The sequence below is a fragment of the Salmo salar genome, chromosome ssa28 (genome assembly GCF_905237065.1).
Source record: "Salmo salar chromosome ssa28, Ssal_v3.1, whole genome shotgun sequence".
Lineage (NCBI taxonomy): Eukaryota > Metazoa > Chordata > Actinopteri > Salmoniformes > Salmonidae > Salmo > Salmo salar.
The window spans coordinates 36,892,252-36,910,588 of NC_059469.1; the positions used below are offsets into that span (position 1 = coordinate 36,892,252).

Genomic DNA, 18,337 nt, shown 5'->3' on the forward strand with positions numbered 1-18,337 from the left:
CACACGCCGCCAAGCAGAGGGCATGACCAGCCAGGCTGGGATGAACATTTTCCTATGTGTTGAAACTGTGATGCAGATGGAAAAGCTGTTTACGTCTTGCTATGTCATGTTGTTATCCCCCACCATAGATTTTTTCAGAGGTGATTATGAAGCTTTTTGTTTTCACCTGTGTATCTCTCAGTGGGTCAGAGTTGATTCTTTTCTAAACTACATCACGAGGAAACTGTACACGTGCATCTTTGGGTGTTGTCGACATTACCTTGTTTTTATTCTGGCACTGAAACTATACCACCAGGTCAAACAGGGGTTGTATTGTTCATCACATGTATTTGTTTATTTGTCAGTAATGGTCTGGTGTTAGATTGATATGATTTTCAGATGGTTATAGTTGATTCTTCTGCTGTAGGACGACTGTGAACACAGTGGCATATTCCAAGTTGTCTAATATCTTTGCAGTCCTACCTGGTGTTCATCCACTTGTGTACATAACAGATTAAGGCTCCTTGGGTTCATGACTGAAATTGTTCCAGCTCTCTACGCCCTAGTTTGTGAGACTGCTTAATTACTGTGTAGTTTAAATTGTTTTTTTTTTTTTAAATGAGCGTTCATTTTTGTATTTCAGTCAGTTGTTTATTTAATTTAAATGTTTGTATTGTAGAGATCCTCGCTAAATGAGCCACGTCACACGTCCAACCAAGTGGGTTAACCTTATTGTTCATGTCTGTGATCTTTGTACAACTGTTCACCAGTATGTACAGTTTTTGTGCTATTTGCATCCCAACATAAGACTCAATTAAGCATGTATAAGGAACAGTGCACTGTAAAAAAATATATATATGTTATTTCACAGTACTTTAATAGGTCATTTTTAAACATGCATTTTTTTTTCTGTCACTTGAGTTTTCACGACAGTTCCTGTAATTAATATTCACATTTTCTTTGCACTGTGATTTTACTAGAATTTTTTGGGGGGGGTTTTACAGTAAATTATTCTATACAGTGAATATTACACGTGGTCTAGAGTTGGCTTTCACTTGGTAAATGTAATTTTGACTACTGTCCATAGAAACTAAACTGAGGGTTATCTGACTGGAATATTAATACCATCTAGTGGACAGAAACAGGAAGTAGAACATGGGTCGGCAATTCCAGTCCTCCAGGGCCTGTGATTGGTGTCACAGTTTTGCCCCCCCCCCCAGCCCCAGCTATCACACCTGACTCCAATAATCACCTAAGCATGATCTTCACTGTAGAATGCAATTTGACAAAAATCAGCTGTGTTTGCTAGGGATGTAGGAAAAAGTGTCACCCCAATCAGGCCCTAGAGGACTGGAATTGCCCACCCCTGCCTTAGAACATAATGGATTATTAGAGGCATGTTCTTTATTTTTGGAACGAGTAGGCTATGTTGCGTTTGGTGTTTAATTTAACCTCGTAACCAGCAGCGTCTGGTCACATCATCAATAGAATGCAACACATTACCGTTTCAATAAGATTGTTTGACAGTGTACTCTTCACATTTCTATCTTAATGCTTTTGTTGTTTTTTTAAAATGAAAAGAAAAAGCTTTTCATGATCTATTTGAGGGGTTGAAGGAATAGTATGTATTGCTGTTCCTCTTTTACAAAGAATGTTACATTTTTTTTACATTTAGCAGACACTCTTATCCAGAGCAACTTACAGTAGTGAATGCATACGTCTCATACATTTCATTATTATTTCTTTTGTACTGGTCCCCCGTGGGAATTGAACCCAAAACCTTGGCATTGCACACACCATGCTGGCATTGCAAACACCACGCTCAACCAACTGAGCCACCGGAAAGTCACAAATAAATAATACAATATATATTTCTCTTTATTTTCCCATGCCAGTGTAGGTTCCGTCCCTCTCTTCGCCCCAACCCGGGCTCGACCCAGGGACCCTCTGCACACATCAACAACTGACACCCCACGAAGCATCGTTACCCATCGCGCCACAAAAGCCGCGGCCCTTGCAACACAAGGGGAAACCCTACTTCAAGTCTCAGAGCGAGTGACGTCACTGATTGAAACGCTATTAGCGCGCACCACCGCTAACTAACTAGCCATTTCACATCGGTTACACCACCGCTAACTAACTAGCCATTTCACATCGGTTACACCACCGCTAACTAACTAGCCATTTCACATCGGTTACACCACCGCTAACTAGCTAGCCATTTCACATCGGTTACACCACCGCTAACTAACTAGCCATTTCACATCGGTTACACCACCGCTAACTAACTAGCCATTTCACATCGGTTTACACCACCGCTAACTAACTAGCCATTTCACATCGGTTACACCACCGCTAACTAACTAGCCATTTCACATCGGTTACACCACCGCTAACTAACTAGCCATTTCACATCGGTTACACCACCGCTAACTAACTAGCCATTTCACATCGGTTACACCACCGCTAACTAGCTAGCCATTTCACATCGGTTACACCACCGCTAACTAACTAGCCATTTCACATCGGTTACACCACCGCTAACTAACTAGCCATTTCACATCGGTTACACCACCGCTAACTAACTAGCCATTTCACATCGGTTACACCACCGCTAACTAACTAGCCATTTCACATCGGTTACACCACCGCTAACTAGCTAGCCATTTCACATCGGTTACACCACCGCTAACTAACTAGCCATTTCACAACAGTTACCACCGCTCATTCACTAGCCATTTCACACGGTTACACCACCGCTAACTATACTAGCCATTTCACATCGGTTACACCAGCTATACCAGGACAACTATACCAGGACAACTATACCAGGACAACTATACCAGGACAACTATACCAGGATAACTATACCAGGATAACTATACCAGGATAACTATACCAGGACAACTATACCAGGACAACTATACCAGGAAAACTATACCAGGACAACTATACCAGGACAACTATACCAGGACAACTATACCAGGACAACTATACCAGGACAACTATACCAGGACAACTATACAGGACAGCTATACCAGGATAACTATACCAGGACAACTATACCAGGACAACTATACCAGGACAACTATACCAGGACAACTATACCAGGATAACTATACCAGGACAACTATACCAGGACAACTATACCAGGACAACTATACCAGGACAACTATACCAGGACAACTATACCAGGACAACTATACCAGGACAACTATACCAGGAAAACTATACCAGGACAACTATACCAGGATAACTATACCAGGACAACTATACCAGGACAACTATACAGGACAGCTATACCAGGATAACTATACCAGGATAACTATACCAGGACAACTATACCAGGACAACTATACCAGGACAACTATACCAGGATAACTATACCAGGATAACTATACCAGGATAACTATACCAGGATAACTATACCAGGACAACTATACAGGACAGCTATACCAGGACAACTATAACAGGACAACTATACCAGGACAACATACCACCGTCATTCATGGAAAGTCCTCACAAGGACTGTGTACTCTCGTAATTTAAGCGTTTTAATCCTTAAGAGTCTATTGACGCACCCGTGCGTAACATAATAAAGAAATCCCCATCAAAATCTTTGTTTAAGCTAGTGATATACGTTTTTTTTTACTTGGGCTGCTTCTCAATCCATCACATCCGCCCATGTCGACCTTCTGCATCAGCGGTGGGAAGTGGCTGAGCTACAGCAGTGTTTGTCAGAACATGAGAGACATCCCCAAAAAATCGGTCTTCTCATGAAAACATCTGAACGGTTTGTCCTGCAAACAACACTGACCAAAAATATAAACGCAACATGCAACAATTTCTAAGATTTTACTGTTACAGTTCATATAAGGAAATCAGTCAATTTAAATAAATTCATTAGGCCCTAATCTATGGATTTCACATGACTGGGAATACAGATATGCATCTGTTGGTCACTGATACCTTAAATAAAAAGGTAGGGACGTGGATCAGAAAACCAGTCAGTATCTGGTGTGACCACCATTTGCCTCATGCAGCGCGACATCCCCTCCACATAGAGTTGATCAGGCTGTTGGCTGTGGCCTGTGGAATGTTGTTCCACTCATCTTCAATGGCTGTGCGAAATTGATGGATATTGGCATTCATGTCAAGACCCTGGTGAGGACGACGAGCACGCAGATGAGCTTCCCTGAGACTGTTTCTGACAGTTTGTGCAGAAATGATTCGTTTGTGCAAACCCACAGTTTCATCAGCTGTCTGGGTGGCTGGTCTCAGACAAACCCACAGTTTCATCAGCTGTCTGGGTGGCTGGTCTCAGACAAACCCACAGTTTCATCAGCTGTCCGGGTGGCTGTTCTCAGACAAACCCACAGTTTCATCAGCTGTCTGGGTGGCTGGTCTCAGACAAACCCACAGTTTCATCAGCTGTCCGGGTGGCTGGTCTCAGACAATACCACAGGAGAAGAAGCAGGATGTAGAGGTCCTGGGCTGCCGTGGTTACACTGTGGTCTGCGGTTGTGAGGCCGGTTGGACGTTCTGCCAAATTCTCTAAAACAACATTGGAGGCGGCTTATGGTAGAGAAATGAACTTTAAATTCTCTGGCAACAGCTCTGGTGAACATTCCAACAGTCAGCAAGCCAATTGCATGCTCCCTCAAACCATAAGACATCTATGGCATTGTATTGTGTGACAAAACTGCACATTTTAGAGTGGCCTTTTATTGTCCCCAGCATAAGGTGCACCTGTGTATGCTTCTTGATATGCCACACCTGTCAGGTGGATGGATTATATTGACAAAGGATAAAATGCTCACTAACAGGGATGTAAACAAATATGTGGCAAAATTTGCGATAAATAATATTTTTGTGCATATGGAAAATTTCGGTGATCTTTTTTTTCAGCTCATAGAACATGGGACCAACATTTTACATGTTGCGTTTTATATTTTTGTTCAGTGTATAATTAAAAGAAAATGTTACATTTTTAAATGTAAAACACGCTGTAATATTCTACAGGACATATACTATTCCAATTGCTCACATGAGAATAACATTACAATTATATTGGACAACTATACCAGTATACCACAATTATATGGGGCAGCAGCGTAGCCTAGTGGTTAGAGCGTTGGACTAGTAACCGGAAGGTTGCAAGGTAAAAATCTGTCGTTCTACCCACTGTTCCTAGGCCGTCATTGAAAATAAGAATTTGTTCTTAACTGACTTGCCTAGTTAAATAAAAATATACAGTTCCATTGTTATGTGGGGTTATTTTCGTCCTTCAAAACTTCCCATGTGTCAACAGCTCTTTAGTTTAGCCTACTGTTCAAGCTGGTGGAACTTCCCATATCAAGGTCCTATGTAACACCAGCAGCATTGTGAAAAGGTCCACTGTTAACGGCAGATATAGCAGATTTAGCATCACTTGTCATGTTTTTTTTTTTTGGGGGGGGAGATGCTCTGCAGCCCCAGCCAACACGGCAGGACTGATTACAGTGTATTAAAATTTAAGATGATTTTGGTTCGCTTGAGTAGGCCTAATCATCAGTGTCTTCAGAAGACTAAGACTAAAGTTGGTCCGTTAATCCTATAAGGCCACATGGTGGCGCTATTATAACATACTGTACAAAAAAGTATTTTGCTCAATGGTCCATTGCCTATATCTGATGATTCATAGTTATGTTCTTCTCAAAGAACATATTTGTAAAATGACAACAACAAACAAGCCTCTACATATTTCCCTGATCTTCCGTATTGTGAGAAATTGGCAGATTTTTGAAATTATCTGATCAGATTTGGGCAAGTCTGATAGGCTTAAATGTTATAATTTGGGTTTACAAAACTGAAAAATAAGATTCTGAGGATTTGGTAATCTGACCTTTAATCGGGATTGAATGTCGTTTTTTTTTTTCTAAACTCAAAAGGTAGTGATTAGGATAGTTTTGATGCTGAAAATCAGGATTATATTGATGATCAATACTTGATCTCACTGGAACGGTTGCTTCAGGGTGGATTTAGATGGGTGAACAACCAAGAAATGTCAATGTAACTACAAACTACAAAGGTTCATTATGTTAAACTGACTGCTGTTTTAGTATGTGGTCAGTAGTTGGTCTGACCAATCAGAATCTATGCTTCAAGATTGTTTTGATCGGTCAGACTGGGAAATGCCCAAGGTAACCTCTGACAACAGTGTATATATATATATATATATATATATGTATTTATATTCCGGACTCTGATATTGCTCGCTCTGATATTTCTTAGGATTTTTGATGAACCTTTTATTTAACTAGGCAAGACAGTTAAGACCAAATTCTTATTTACGATGACGGCCTACACCGGCCAAACCCAGACGAAGCTGGGCCAATTGTGTGCTGCCCTATTGGACTCCCAATCACGGTTGGTTATTATTCAGCCTGGAATTGAACCAGGGTCTGTAGTGACACCTCTAGCAACTGAGATACAGTGCCTTAGACCGCTTCACCACCACAGAGGAAGTTTCTGCAGAGGAAGTTTCTGTAAGTCTGCTTTGTAAATACATAAGAAAGTGTAGCTCTCTTCTTACAGACAGAGGTTCAATCCCACATTTTATACAGACTACAATAATGAGTCCTTAAACCACCCCCAGTGATAAAACGTATTGCTGAATGGAAAACGGAGTCCAATGGTTTCAACACAGAGGCTGCCGGGTGCATATACATAATGTCACCATAGTAACCATAGATTTCTGTGTATTGTTCAGTATTACTGTACTGTCGGAGCTAGAAACATAAGCATTATGCTTCACCTGTGATAACATCTACAAAATATTATGTACAAGACCAATAAAATGTGATTTGGATTTGTTATATTGAGAAGTTTCAAATAAATGAATCGATTGACTTCTAAGGGACATACAGACTATTATTTGTAATCGAGGTATCTTTCTTCATGTAGTTCTCTCATCTGTTTCCCTACGACAGAGTAGAGGTAGTACCACAGTCTATTCAGTAGATGGAGAGGCCTGTTCAAAGCACTGAATCCAGATTCTGTGATCTTCATATTATGGTATCCGGATCAGAATGATTATTTTCAGAAAAAAAAATGGCTCAAAAACCGTAAGATCGATCAGATGCTGGATAGATTTTCTTATATATATTTTTTTTTTCCCCAGATTCCAGATAATTCTGAACCAGATTTAAAAGGTTTTGAAAAGACCGGGTCCTGGTACCTTTAGTCTTATGAATAATACAGGACAGTTCAGATCAACCCACTTTAATACATGACAACCCCATGACATACTTAGCTGTGATCCCGGGAGTAAGTGTCGATCAGATTACTATACTTCATTTATTGGTACATTTGCACAGATCATTTATTTTTTGCTGTTCCGGTACCCAAGCTGACACACACACACACACGTAGGGATCAAGTGCCTTACTCAAGGGCACAACAGCAGTAGGTAGTATACAGGATATTGAAGCTGGTAACCTCAAGGCTACTGCCAGCGCCATTACATATGCCTAACTATTTATCTATTGTAATGAATTCAAGGGGGGGGGGCAGCCCTGACTGGGACTCAAACCTGGGCTGAGCAACTGTCAAGCCAACATCTTAACCGTTACACCAAGAGGTCCGAACCTCTAGACAAAGGTCGCTAGGTGTTGAGTTAAAGTCGCTACATTACCGCTTACTTCAGGTGAGCTGTCCCCACTCTTTCTATAACAAGTTCCTCACATGTCCACACCATGCCCATCAAAGGCTTCATCCCACTTCTGACACTAGTGTAGTAATTACATGCAGGTCTCAAACCTTGTTCTGCTAAACCCCTATGCACACCTGCTAGCTACTGCTCCAATAACGTTACAACAATGTACTGTACCAGTCAAAAGTTTAGACACACATTTTTTACATTTACATTTTAGTCATTTAGCAGATGCTCTTATCCAGAGCGACTTACAGTAGTGAATGCATACATTTCATGCCCTTTTTTTTGTACTGGCCCCCCATGGGAATCGAACCCACAACTCTGGCGTTGCAAACACCATGCTCTACCAACTGAGCCACAGGGTAGCCACAAATACTCACCCTTTATTTTTTACTATTTTCTACATTGTAAAATAATAGTGAAAGACATCAAAACTATGAAATAACACATATGGAATCGTGTAGTAACCAAAAAAATTGTTAAACAAATCAAAATATATTTTATAGTAGGCACCCTTTGCCTTGATGACAGCTCTCCAAACTCTATGCTAGCTACTGTTCCAATAAGGCTTACGACGATATATAGGCATATATTAAATGTCTTCTTTTTTTTTTAAATGATGCTATTGTGGCCATATTGTAACCTGCAATTAACTAGGCCTACTCAACTACACCTGATTTAGTTGCCAATAAAGGTATTATGATACGGTCCCCCATCCGTTATTGTCCATGGCCGCATTGGATTGGTTGGCTATTCAGATAATGACATGCTAATTTAATAATGTCTTGAATAAATCAGCGAGACATTTGCTATTTTAAAAAAAAAAGTCCAACGCTCTAGGTGTTCCTGACGTCACTTGTCAATCAGTTAGCGTATATAATTGCATTGACCTGGCCGCAGGAGCTGGTACGTCTCAGTGGCGACCAGAGATGTTCACAGAGAAACATTTTAAAAAGTCGTTTTTTTTAATACACGCTTGCGTCATGAGTAATGTCCTCAAAAATAGAGCAATTTGCGTGTTTCCGACTACTATGAATGTGCGCTCTGCGCGGGGGATGCAGATTAGTCATTTAACATCACACATGCACATCTGTGCGTAGGCCGCCTAGAAACTATGTCCTTTTACCTGGTTGCAAATTCATGGGATTAAAAACCAACAGGCATGTTCGTGGATGCAGATGGAACTTTCAACAACAGCAACATGAAATCTTATGTGATGGAGAAAGCGAAAGAGACCGGTGCAACAAACATGATTTCGGAGACGCTCGTTGCACACTTGCTGAAGATTGCGCAAGAAGCGGCGGAGGCAGTATCCGCCACATCGCAGTCTTCAACTCTACTGATGGAGAATGGCACTCGGTGTGGGGAGCAAATTCTGAACTACGACAAGGTGGAGAAGGTATTTATTGGAGGGATTCTCACCATGCTCACGTTGTTTACTATCTGCGGGAATTTGCTGGTGGTGATTTCGGTGTGCTTCGTGAAAAAGTTGCGGCAGCCGTCTAACTATCTGATCGTATCTCTGGCGGTCGCCGACCTTTCCATCGCGCTGGCAGTTATGCCGTTTGTCAGTATAACGGACCTTATTGGGGGGCAATGGGTTTTTGGCCAAGTCTTCTGCAATGTTTTTATTGCCATGGACGTGATGTGTTGCACTGCATCCATAATGACGTTGTGCGTGATTAGCATAGACAGGTAAGTGTCATTGCCGCCTATTACCTACATAGAAAGGACACGTATTGTTTGTGTAGTGTGACAAGGTGAAAGCCGTTTTATTATGATTGTTATTAATTATGCATTTCATTGTTAAATTGAGTCTTACATTTTTTTTTGTTTCGTGTTTTTGATTAAATCGTGTCTTATAAGTGGCACCAATTGGTGTAGGCTAGTAAATAAAATAAATAATTAAAAAACAAATGATATTTTCATAGTGAATTAAGTGGGTAGCACTCTCGCCTCCAAAACCATATGTTTACCCCTTGCAGTTCGATCCCCTCATGAGCCCTATACACATTTTTGCTGGTCCCTCTACTGTATGTTCTCCTACCCTGTCATAAACATAATAAAAACACGTAAGGAGTTCGGGAATTCCAATCTCCTTTAAAACAAATGATATTCTAGCCCTAGTAGCAGGCTGCATTATAATAAGATTGCTATACAGTATCTTATTATAATTGCTATAGTTATTTTGGTGTGAATAACTCCCCAGTGCATGTTTTCTTTTGGAAGTTGCTTGCTGTTTATCCAATGTATTTACAGTAATATGTTCTGTGTGTATAAACAGTTCATTTATGTTTACAGCTAATTAATGACGTGCTTATTTGTTGTCCATTCTGAGGTACCTGGGTATAACCAAGCCTCTGACCTACCCTGTGAGACAGAATGGCTGTTGCATGGCCAAGATGGTGGTGTCCGTGTGGCTCCTGTCCGCCTCCATCACCTTGCCCCCCCTCTTCGGCTGGGCTCAGAACGTAAACGACAACAAGGTGTGTCTGATCAGCCAGGACTTTGGTTACACCATCTACTCCACCTCAGTGGCGTTCTACATCCCCGTATCCGTCATGCTCATTATGTACTACCGCATCTACCACGCCGCCAAGCTCAGCGCCGCCAAGCACACCATCACGGGCTTCCCGCGGGTCGGGGAGGAGGCGGCGCGGGGGGAAGAGGAGGAAGCCATGCAGGAACAGGAAGAGGAAGAGGAGAGCGTGGACTGTGTGTCTGCCGCCCTGAGGCTCCACAGGGAGGTGGAGGAGTGCACGCGATTCTCGCGCCTCATGAGGAGCAACCGGAGAAACATGTCCATCTTCAAGCGGGAGCAGAAGGCAGCAGCCACCCTGGGGATCGTGGTAGGGGCCTTCAGTGTGTGCTGGATGCCTTTCTTCTTACTGTCCACGGCCAGACCCTTCATCTGCAGGGCGGACTGCCCTAGCTGTGTGCCCTTGTGGGTGGAGAGGACCCTGTTGTGGCTGGGCTATGCCAACTCCCTCCTCAACCCTTTTATCTACGCCTTCTTCAACAGGGACCTGAGGACCACCTACAGCAACCTGCTGCGCTGCCGTTACCGCAATATCAACCGCAAGCTGTCTGCCGTCGGGATGCAACAAGCCCTCAAACGGGTGGATAAGACCGACTCTGTTATCTAAATGGTGTTATTGTTGTGGTGTTGTGGGAGCTGCCACGCTGAGCACTAGAGCAGACCATGTTCTCTCAATGACAAAGTCTTAGGTCAATGTTATCTGCCTGCCTGGTCCTCTACTTAACATCGTGCATGTCCACACACAGTCTAGACCTTATTGGTCAGATCTGATTTATCAAATAACTAAGAATCTATCCTTCCATCTGAATGTGAGTCCATGGTCATTGGCTTTGTGTCCGTGACGTTACGGTGCTTTTACCCTGGGCATTTCTCAGTTCTGCTGTGGTTGCACAAACACAATGCCTCAGAACAAGCCATAATGGTTAGCTGTTGCTTGAAGGGGCAATCTGCAGCTGATTCATAATTTTTTTTTTTGGGGGGGGGGACTATATTAACAAAAGTATGTGGACACCCCTTAAAATTTGTGGATTTGGCTATTTCAGCCACACCCGTTTCTGACAGGTGTATAAAATCTAGGCCAAGCCATGCAATCTCCATAGACAAACATTGTCATTAAAATGGCCTTACTGAAGAGCTCAGTGACTTTCAACGTGGCACCGTCATAAGATGCCACCTTGCCAACAAGCCAGTTTGTCAAATGTTTGCCCTGCGAGAGCTGCCTGTCAACTGTAAGTGCTATTACCGTGAAGTGGAAAAGTCTAGCAGCAACAACGGCTCAGTCGTGAAGTGGTAGGACACACAAGCTCACAAAACGGGACCGCTGAGTGCTGAATCGCGTAGCATGTAAAAATGGTCTGTCCTCAGTTACAACACTCACTACTGAGTTCCAAACTGCCTCTGGAAGCAACGTCAGACACAAGAACTGTTCATCAGGAGCTTCATAAAATGTGTTTCCATGGCCGAGCAGCTGCACACAAGCCTAAGATCACCATGCGCAATGTCAAGCGTCGGCTGGAGTGGTGTAAAGCTCACCGCCATTGGACTCTGGAGCAATGGAAACGAGTTCTCTGGAGTGATGAATCACGCTTCACCATCTGGCAGTCCGACAGATGAATCTGGGTTTGACGGATGCTATGAAAATGCTACCTTCCCCAATACATAGTGCCAACTGTAAAGTTTGGTGGAGGAGGAATAATGGTCTGGGGCTGTTTTTCATGGTTCGGGCCCCTTAGTTCCAATGAAGGGAAATCTTAACACTACAGCATACAATGACAGTCTAGACATTTCTGTGCTTCCAACTTTGTATATACCCATTTGATTCTTGAGGAATATAACTTATAAATGCCCAATGAGCTTAGTTCAACTGTCATACCCCATCAGAACCCCAAATATAAGCTTGTTTTACTCCAATGTTTGTAAACAAAGTAAATGTAAACAAACACTTTTGAACATTTTCTGTATGTCACGGCAACAGTGTTGTGACTTTGTCAAAAATCAACCAAGGTGTGTTGACGCTGTTCCATGGTTATGTGTTTGACCTTCCGACAACATCTTTTCAATTACAGTTAATGCAGACTCTAAATGCAAATGTTTCATTATGACATGCTGGCCAATGGACAATACAACCTACACATGGCATTTTACTTACTGTGAGTACGCCCTTTCAATTGTATAAAGATCTTTTTTTTCCCCCCAATGTCTGTTCATTTATGTTGAATGTATGTTTGTTGAATGGTATCATATATATAAATGTGATTGACAAATCATTATTTCATTTTATTAATGAGAGTGACATCATTAAGGATTTAACAGAATTGCATGATTTTGATGGGAATGTCATAAAGACTCAAAGTGATTTTGATGGGAATGTCATAAAGACTCAAAGTGATTTTGATGGGAATGTCATAAAGACTCAAAGTGATTTTGATGGGAATGTCATAAAGACTCAAAGTGATTTTGATGGGAATGTCATAAAGACTCAAAGTGATTTTGATGGGAATGTCATAAAGACTCAAAGTGATTTTGATAATAATGTGGTAAAGACTCAAAGTAATATGATGGGAATGTCATAAAGACTCAAAGTGATTTTGATGGGAATGTCATAAAGACTCAAAGTGATTTTGATGGGAATGTCATAAAGACTCAAAGTGATTTTTATAGTAATGTCATAAAGACTCAAAGTGATTTGGATAGTAATGTGGTAAAGACACAAAGTGTCAATAGAATCTGAGGGTATTCTGTGACCCTTTCTTGGTATTTATAAAATGGCGATAACATTGTTTAATTTAGATGGCATTATGAATAGTTTTTCCATATGTTTACAGTTAAGTCTCAATTTGTGTTTTTAATTTTCCTGACCATAATGTCAGTATTCTCTCAGTTAAAATTGCTCAGTGCAAAAAAAAAAACCTTTGTTGTGTGATGGCTTGTAATTGTTTAGTGAAACAAAGTGAAAAATGTCGAGTATTAGCTCAGTCACATGTCCTATCACACGTAAAGCAATGCCCAGTGAAGGACAGGAACACACAGAGGTGTTAGGCAAATCCTACGCACTTAACAACACTGAATCATACGTCACAAAGTCATCCTAATGTCTTATAGTGAGTCAAAACCAAGACAGCTGAAGGAGGGGGGGGGGGAGAAAAAAATGGGATTAGGGTGACGTTCTATTTCCTGTCTAAATCCAACATGTACCCAAAGTCAACCCCTTAGCAACGTTTATGATGGCCATGTCTCTAAGGGAAACAACGTAGAATTATCCAACCGTGTAAAAAAAAAAAGTATTGGATTTGTTTTAGTGTAAAAAAAAAAAGCTATGGATCATCACTTCCTGTATCTTTAAGCTACAATGAAAATAGGATGAGGAAGGAGGCATGTGCCTCTATGTTTCAATGGGCATGATTCATCTCTACGTTCATATTTCTGGACTTGACCCAAACTCACAGAATTCAGTATTCAGTCAACGTGGTAGTGCACTTAGCGGATAAAATGGAGGCTTTTGTTAAAGCAATTCCCTTTAAAAAGGCCTTATGTGAAAGAAATAGGCCTACTCTAAGAACCCTTCTCTCAGCACAGATCATAGACATGGAGCCTGAAAGAAAATGGTGGCTCAGTGATGATTAGGCCTATTCATTTTTTGTCCTTTTAAATTTAGGCCTATTCATTTTTTTTGTCCTATTAAATTTAGGCCTATTCATTTATTGCCCTATTAAATCTAGGCCTATTCATTTTTTGTCCTTTTAAATTTAGGCCTATTCATTTTTTTGTCCTATTAAATTTAGGCCTATTCATTTATTGCCCTATTAAATCTAGGCCTATTCATTTTTTGTCCTATTAAATTTAGGCCTATTCATTTTTTTGTCCTTTTAAATGTAGGCCTATTCATTTTTTGGCCAATTAAATTTAGGCCTATGAAATTTAGGCCAATTAATTTATTCTTGCCAGGCCATCATTGTAAATAATTATCTTCCGACTGTCCATCAACTCCTGGCTCAACCCTGTACCCTCATATGCCTGGAATCCTGACATCGCAGCGCAGCAGGAGAGATCGGTTTACTCTTCCTGGAGTTTATTATGGATCCCCGTTAGTTCCTGCCAAGGCAGCAGCTACTCTTCCTGGGGTTTATTATGGATCCCCATTAGTTCCTGCCAAGGCAGCAGCTACTCTTCCTGGAGTTTATTATGGATCCCCGTTAGTTCCTGCCAAGGCAGCAGCTACTCTTCCTGGGATTTATTATGGATCCCCGTTAGTTCCTGCCAAGGCAGCAGCTATTCTTCCTGGGGTTTATTATGGATCCCCGTTAGTTCCTGTCAAGGCAGCAGCTACTCTTCCTGGGGTTTATTATGGATCCCCATTAGTTCCTGCCAAGGCAGCAGCTACTCTTCCTGGGGTTTATTATGGATCCCCGTTAGTTCCTGTCAAGGCAGCAGCTACTCTTCCTGGAGTTTATTATGGATCCCCGTTAGTTCCTGCCAAGGCAGCAGCTACTCTTCCTGGGGTTTATTATGGATCCCAATTAGTTCCTGCCAAGGCTGCAGCTACTCTTCTTGGGGTTTATTATGGATCCCCGTTAGTTCCTGTCAAGGCAGCAGCTACTCTTCCTGGGGTTTATTATGGATCCCCGTTAGTTCCTGCCAAGGCAGCAGCTACTCTTCCTGGGGTTTATTATGGATCCCCGTTAGTTCCTGTCAAGGCAGCAGCTACTCTTCCTGGGGTTTATTATGGATCCCCGTTAGTTCCTGCCAAGGCAGCAGCTACTCTTCCTGGGGTTTATTATGGATCCCCGTTAGTTCCTGCCAAGGCAGCAGCTACTCTTCCTGGGATTTATTATGGATCCCCGTTAGTTCCTGCCAAGGCAGCAGCTACTCTTCCTGGGATTTATTATGGATCCCCGTTTGTTCCTGCCAAGGCAACAGCTACTCTTCCTGGGGTTTATTATGGATCCCTGTTAGTTCCTGCCAAGGCAGCAGCTACTCTTCCTGGGGTTTATTATGGATCCCCGTTAGTTCCTGCCAAGGCAGCAGCTACTCTTCCTGGGGTTTATTATGGATCCCAGTTAGTTCCTGCCAAGGCAGCAGCTACTCTTCCTGGGGTTTATTATGGATCGCAATTAGTTCCTGCCAAGGCTGCAGCTACTCTTCCTGGGGTTTATTATGGATCCCCGTTAGTTCCTGTCAAGGCAGCAGCTACTCTTCCTGGGGTTTATTATGGATCCCCGTTAGTTCCTGCCAAGGCAGCAGCTACTCTTCCTGGGGTTTATTATGGATCCTCATTAGTTCCTGTCAAGGCAGCAGCTACTCTTCCTGGGGTTTATTATGGATCCCCATTAGTTCCTGCCAAGGCAGCAGCTACTCTTCCTGGGGTTTATTATGGATCCCCGTTAGTTCCTACCAAGGCAGCCCGAGACCGATTATAAATTATAAATCAATTATAAATTGTCTGTCCAAAAACACTTATACCCCTGGGGGAACCCTCACCACAGTTAGGGTAAATCTATATAAAGAGGGTATTTCCTGTTTGTAACATTCCTAATTTCTCTATGAGGAAAAGTTTCCAGTTGTTTTGTGTTCTCTCAACTCATTAGCATGTTTATTCTGAAAGACTTGTGTGATCTGTCACCTTAAGGACACTTAAGGACACAAAATGTTTTTTTTTATACTTTACATTCCCTCAGCTCCAGGTCTCTATGAATCTTCTGGTGCGTAATGCTCTACACTTGCATAACAGAATTAAACACATTTCTTACGCATCATGTAACACCCTGGCCAATCCAGGCTAGCCCCGTCAGCCCCCAACACACGCAGGCACACACACAGGCATGCATGCGCACACACACACACTCCTGTTGAGTGGCCAGATGTCCACTGTCTGCCCCGATAGGTCACCTGACCAGCGTTAAAACACGTCTTTTTTTTACAAATTAATTACTGCGTCGGAATGCGACAAATCCAGGGCTGGGTTAACGACCACACAGATTTAAATGAGATATTATCACTAGAGGTCCACAAGGCTCTGGGTTATTTGCTATTCATAACACATCCTCTCTACCAGTTAGATTTACCCAATGGCGTGTCCAGAACATTTAGAATGGGTTGGCCAAAGTGGGGCCCCAGATCCAGGATTGTTTTAATATAATTATGGAAAGGCACACACCTGTCTATATAAGGTCCCACAGTTGACCCTTTGGTGGCGGAAGTCGTGACATTGACAGTGAATGTACAGGGCATTCGGAAAGTATTCAGACCCATTGACTTTTCCCACATTTTACGTTACAGCCTTATTCTAAAATAGATGAAATAAATAACAATTCTCATCAATCTAAACACAAATACCCCATAATGGCAAAGCAAAAACATTTTATTTTATTTTTTTGCAAATGTATTAATAATAAATAGGAATACCTTTTTTACAGAAGTATTCAGACACTTTGCTTTGAGACTCGAAATTGAGCTCAGGTACATCCTGTTTCCATTGATCATCCTTGATGTTTCTACAACTTGGAGTCTACCTGTGGTAAATTCAACTGATTGGACATGATTTGGAAAGGCACACACCTGTCTATATAAGGTCCCACAGTTGACAGTGCATATCAGAGCAAAAACCAAGCCATGAGGTCAAAGGAATTCTCTGTAGAGCTCCGAGACAGGATTGTGTCAAGGCACAGATCTGGAGAAGGGTACCAAAAAATGTCTGCAGCATTGAAGGTCCCCAAGAACACAGTGGCCTCCATCATTCTTAAATGGAAGAAGTTTGTAACCACCAACACTCTTCCTAGAGCTGGCCTCCCGGCCAAACTGAGCAATCAGGGGAGAAGGGCCTTGGTCAGGGAGGTGACCAAGAACCTAATGGTCACTTTGACAGAGCTCCAGAGTTTCTCTGTGGAGATGGGAGAACCTTCCAGAAGGACAACCATCTCTGCAACACTCCATCAATCAGGCCTTTATGGTAGAGTGGCCAGACGGAAGCCACTCCTCAGTAAAAGGCACATGACAGCCCGCTTGGAGATTGCCAAAAGTCTCCTAAAGGACTCAGATCTCATGAGATCTGAGTCCAGATTCTCTGGTCTGATAAAACCAAGATTGAACTCTTTAGCCAAGCATCATGTCTGAATTCTAAGCGTCACGTCTCGAGGAAAACTGGCACGATCTCTACAGTGAAGCATGATGGTGGCAGCATCAATGCTGTGGGGATGTTTTTCAGCGGCAGGGACTGGGAGACTAGTCAGGGTTGAGGGAAAGATGAACGGAGCAAAGTACAGAGAGATCCTTGATGAAAACCTGATCCAGAGCACTCAGGACCTCAGACTGGGGCAAATGTTTACCTTCCAATAGGAAAATAGCCCTAAGCACACTGCCAAGACAATGTAGGAGTGGATTATCCTTGAGTGTCCCAGCCAGAGCCTGGACTTGAACCTGATCGAGAATCTCTTGAGAGACCTGAAAATAGCTGTGCAGCGACGCTCCCCATCCAACCTGACAGAGCTTGAGAGGATCTGCTGAGAAGAATGGGAGAAACTCCCCAAATACAGGCGTGCCAAGCTTGTAGCGTCGTACCCAAGACGACTCAAGGCTGTAATCGCTGCCAAAGGTGCTTCAACAAAGTACTGAGTAAAGGGTCTGAATACTTATGTCACACCCTAATCTGTCTCACCTGTCTTTGTGATTGTCTCCACATTAATCCTCCCGTGTATGATATTTTTTTCCTGCCTCACTAACGACGCCTTTTGCATATTCCCTTCCTGTACTTTAGCCTATGCTGATCTCAGCACTCCCGAACCACATCTAAATAAGTTAAAATCTACTCCCAAAATCCAATCTCCATATATCAAAAGCTGATGGCAATTGAGGATATCAAATTCTGTTTAAATTTGTGCCACCTTTTGAGGATGGTCAAACACAAGGTACTCTACATGACCAAAAATATGTGGACACCTGCTCGTCCGAACACTCTCATTCCAAAATCATGGGCATTAATATGGAGTTGGTCCCTACCTTTGCTGCTATAACAGTCTCCACTCTTCTGGGGAGGCTTTCCACTAGATGTTGGAACATTGCTGTGGGGACTTGTGTCCATTCAGCCACATTGTCATGCTGAAACAGGAAAGTTGCAACAAAGTTGGAAG

The 18,337-nt window shown here is 42.3% G+C and overlaps 1 protein-coding gene across 1 annotated transcript; it reads left to right on the top strand.

Annotated features, from left to right (window-relative positions):
- The first annotated feature begins 8,837 nt into the window (after nucleotides 1–8,837).
- On the top strand, nucleotides 8,838–11,156 carry LOC106589923 (5-hydroxytryptamine receptor 7). Its single transcript, XM_045710188.1, has 2 exons — nucleotides 8,838–9,238; nucleotides 10,014–11,156. The coding sequence occupies exons 1-2, from the start codon at nucleotides 8,838–8,840 to the stop codon at nucleotides 10,819–10,821; spliced, it is 1,209 nt and encodes a 402-aa protein (XP_045566144.1). The 3' UTR covers nucleotides 10,822–11,156.
- The last annotated feature ends 7,181 nt before the right edge of the window (nucleotides 11,157–18,337 follow it).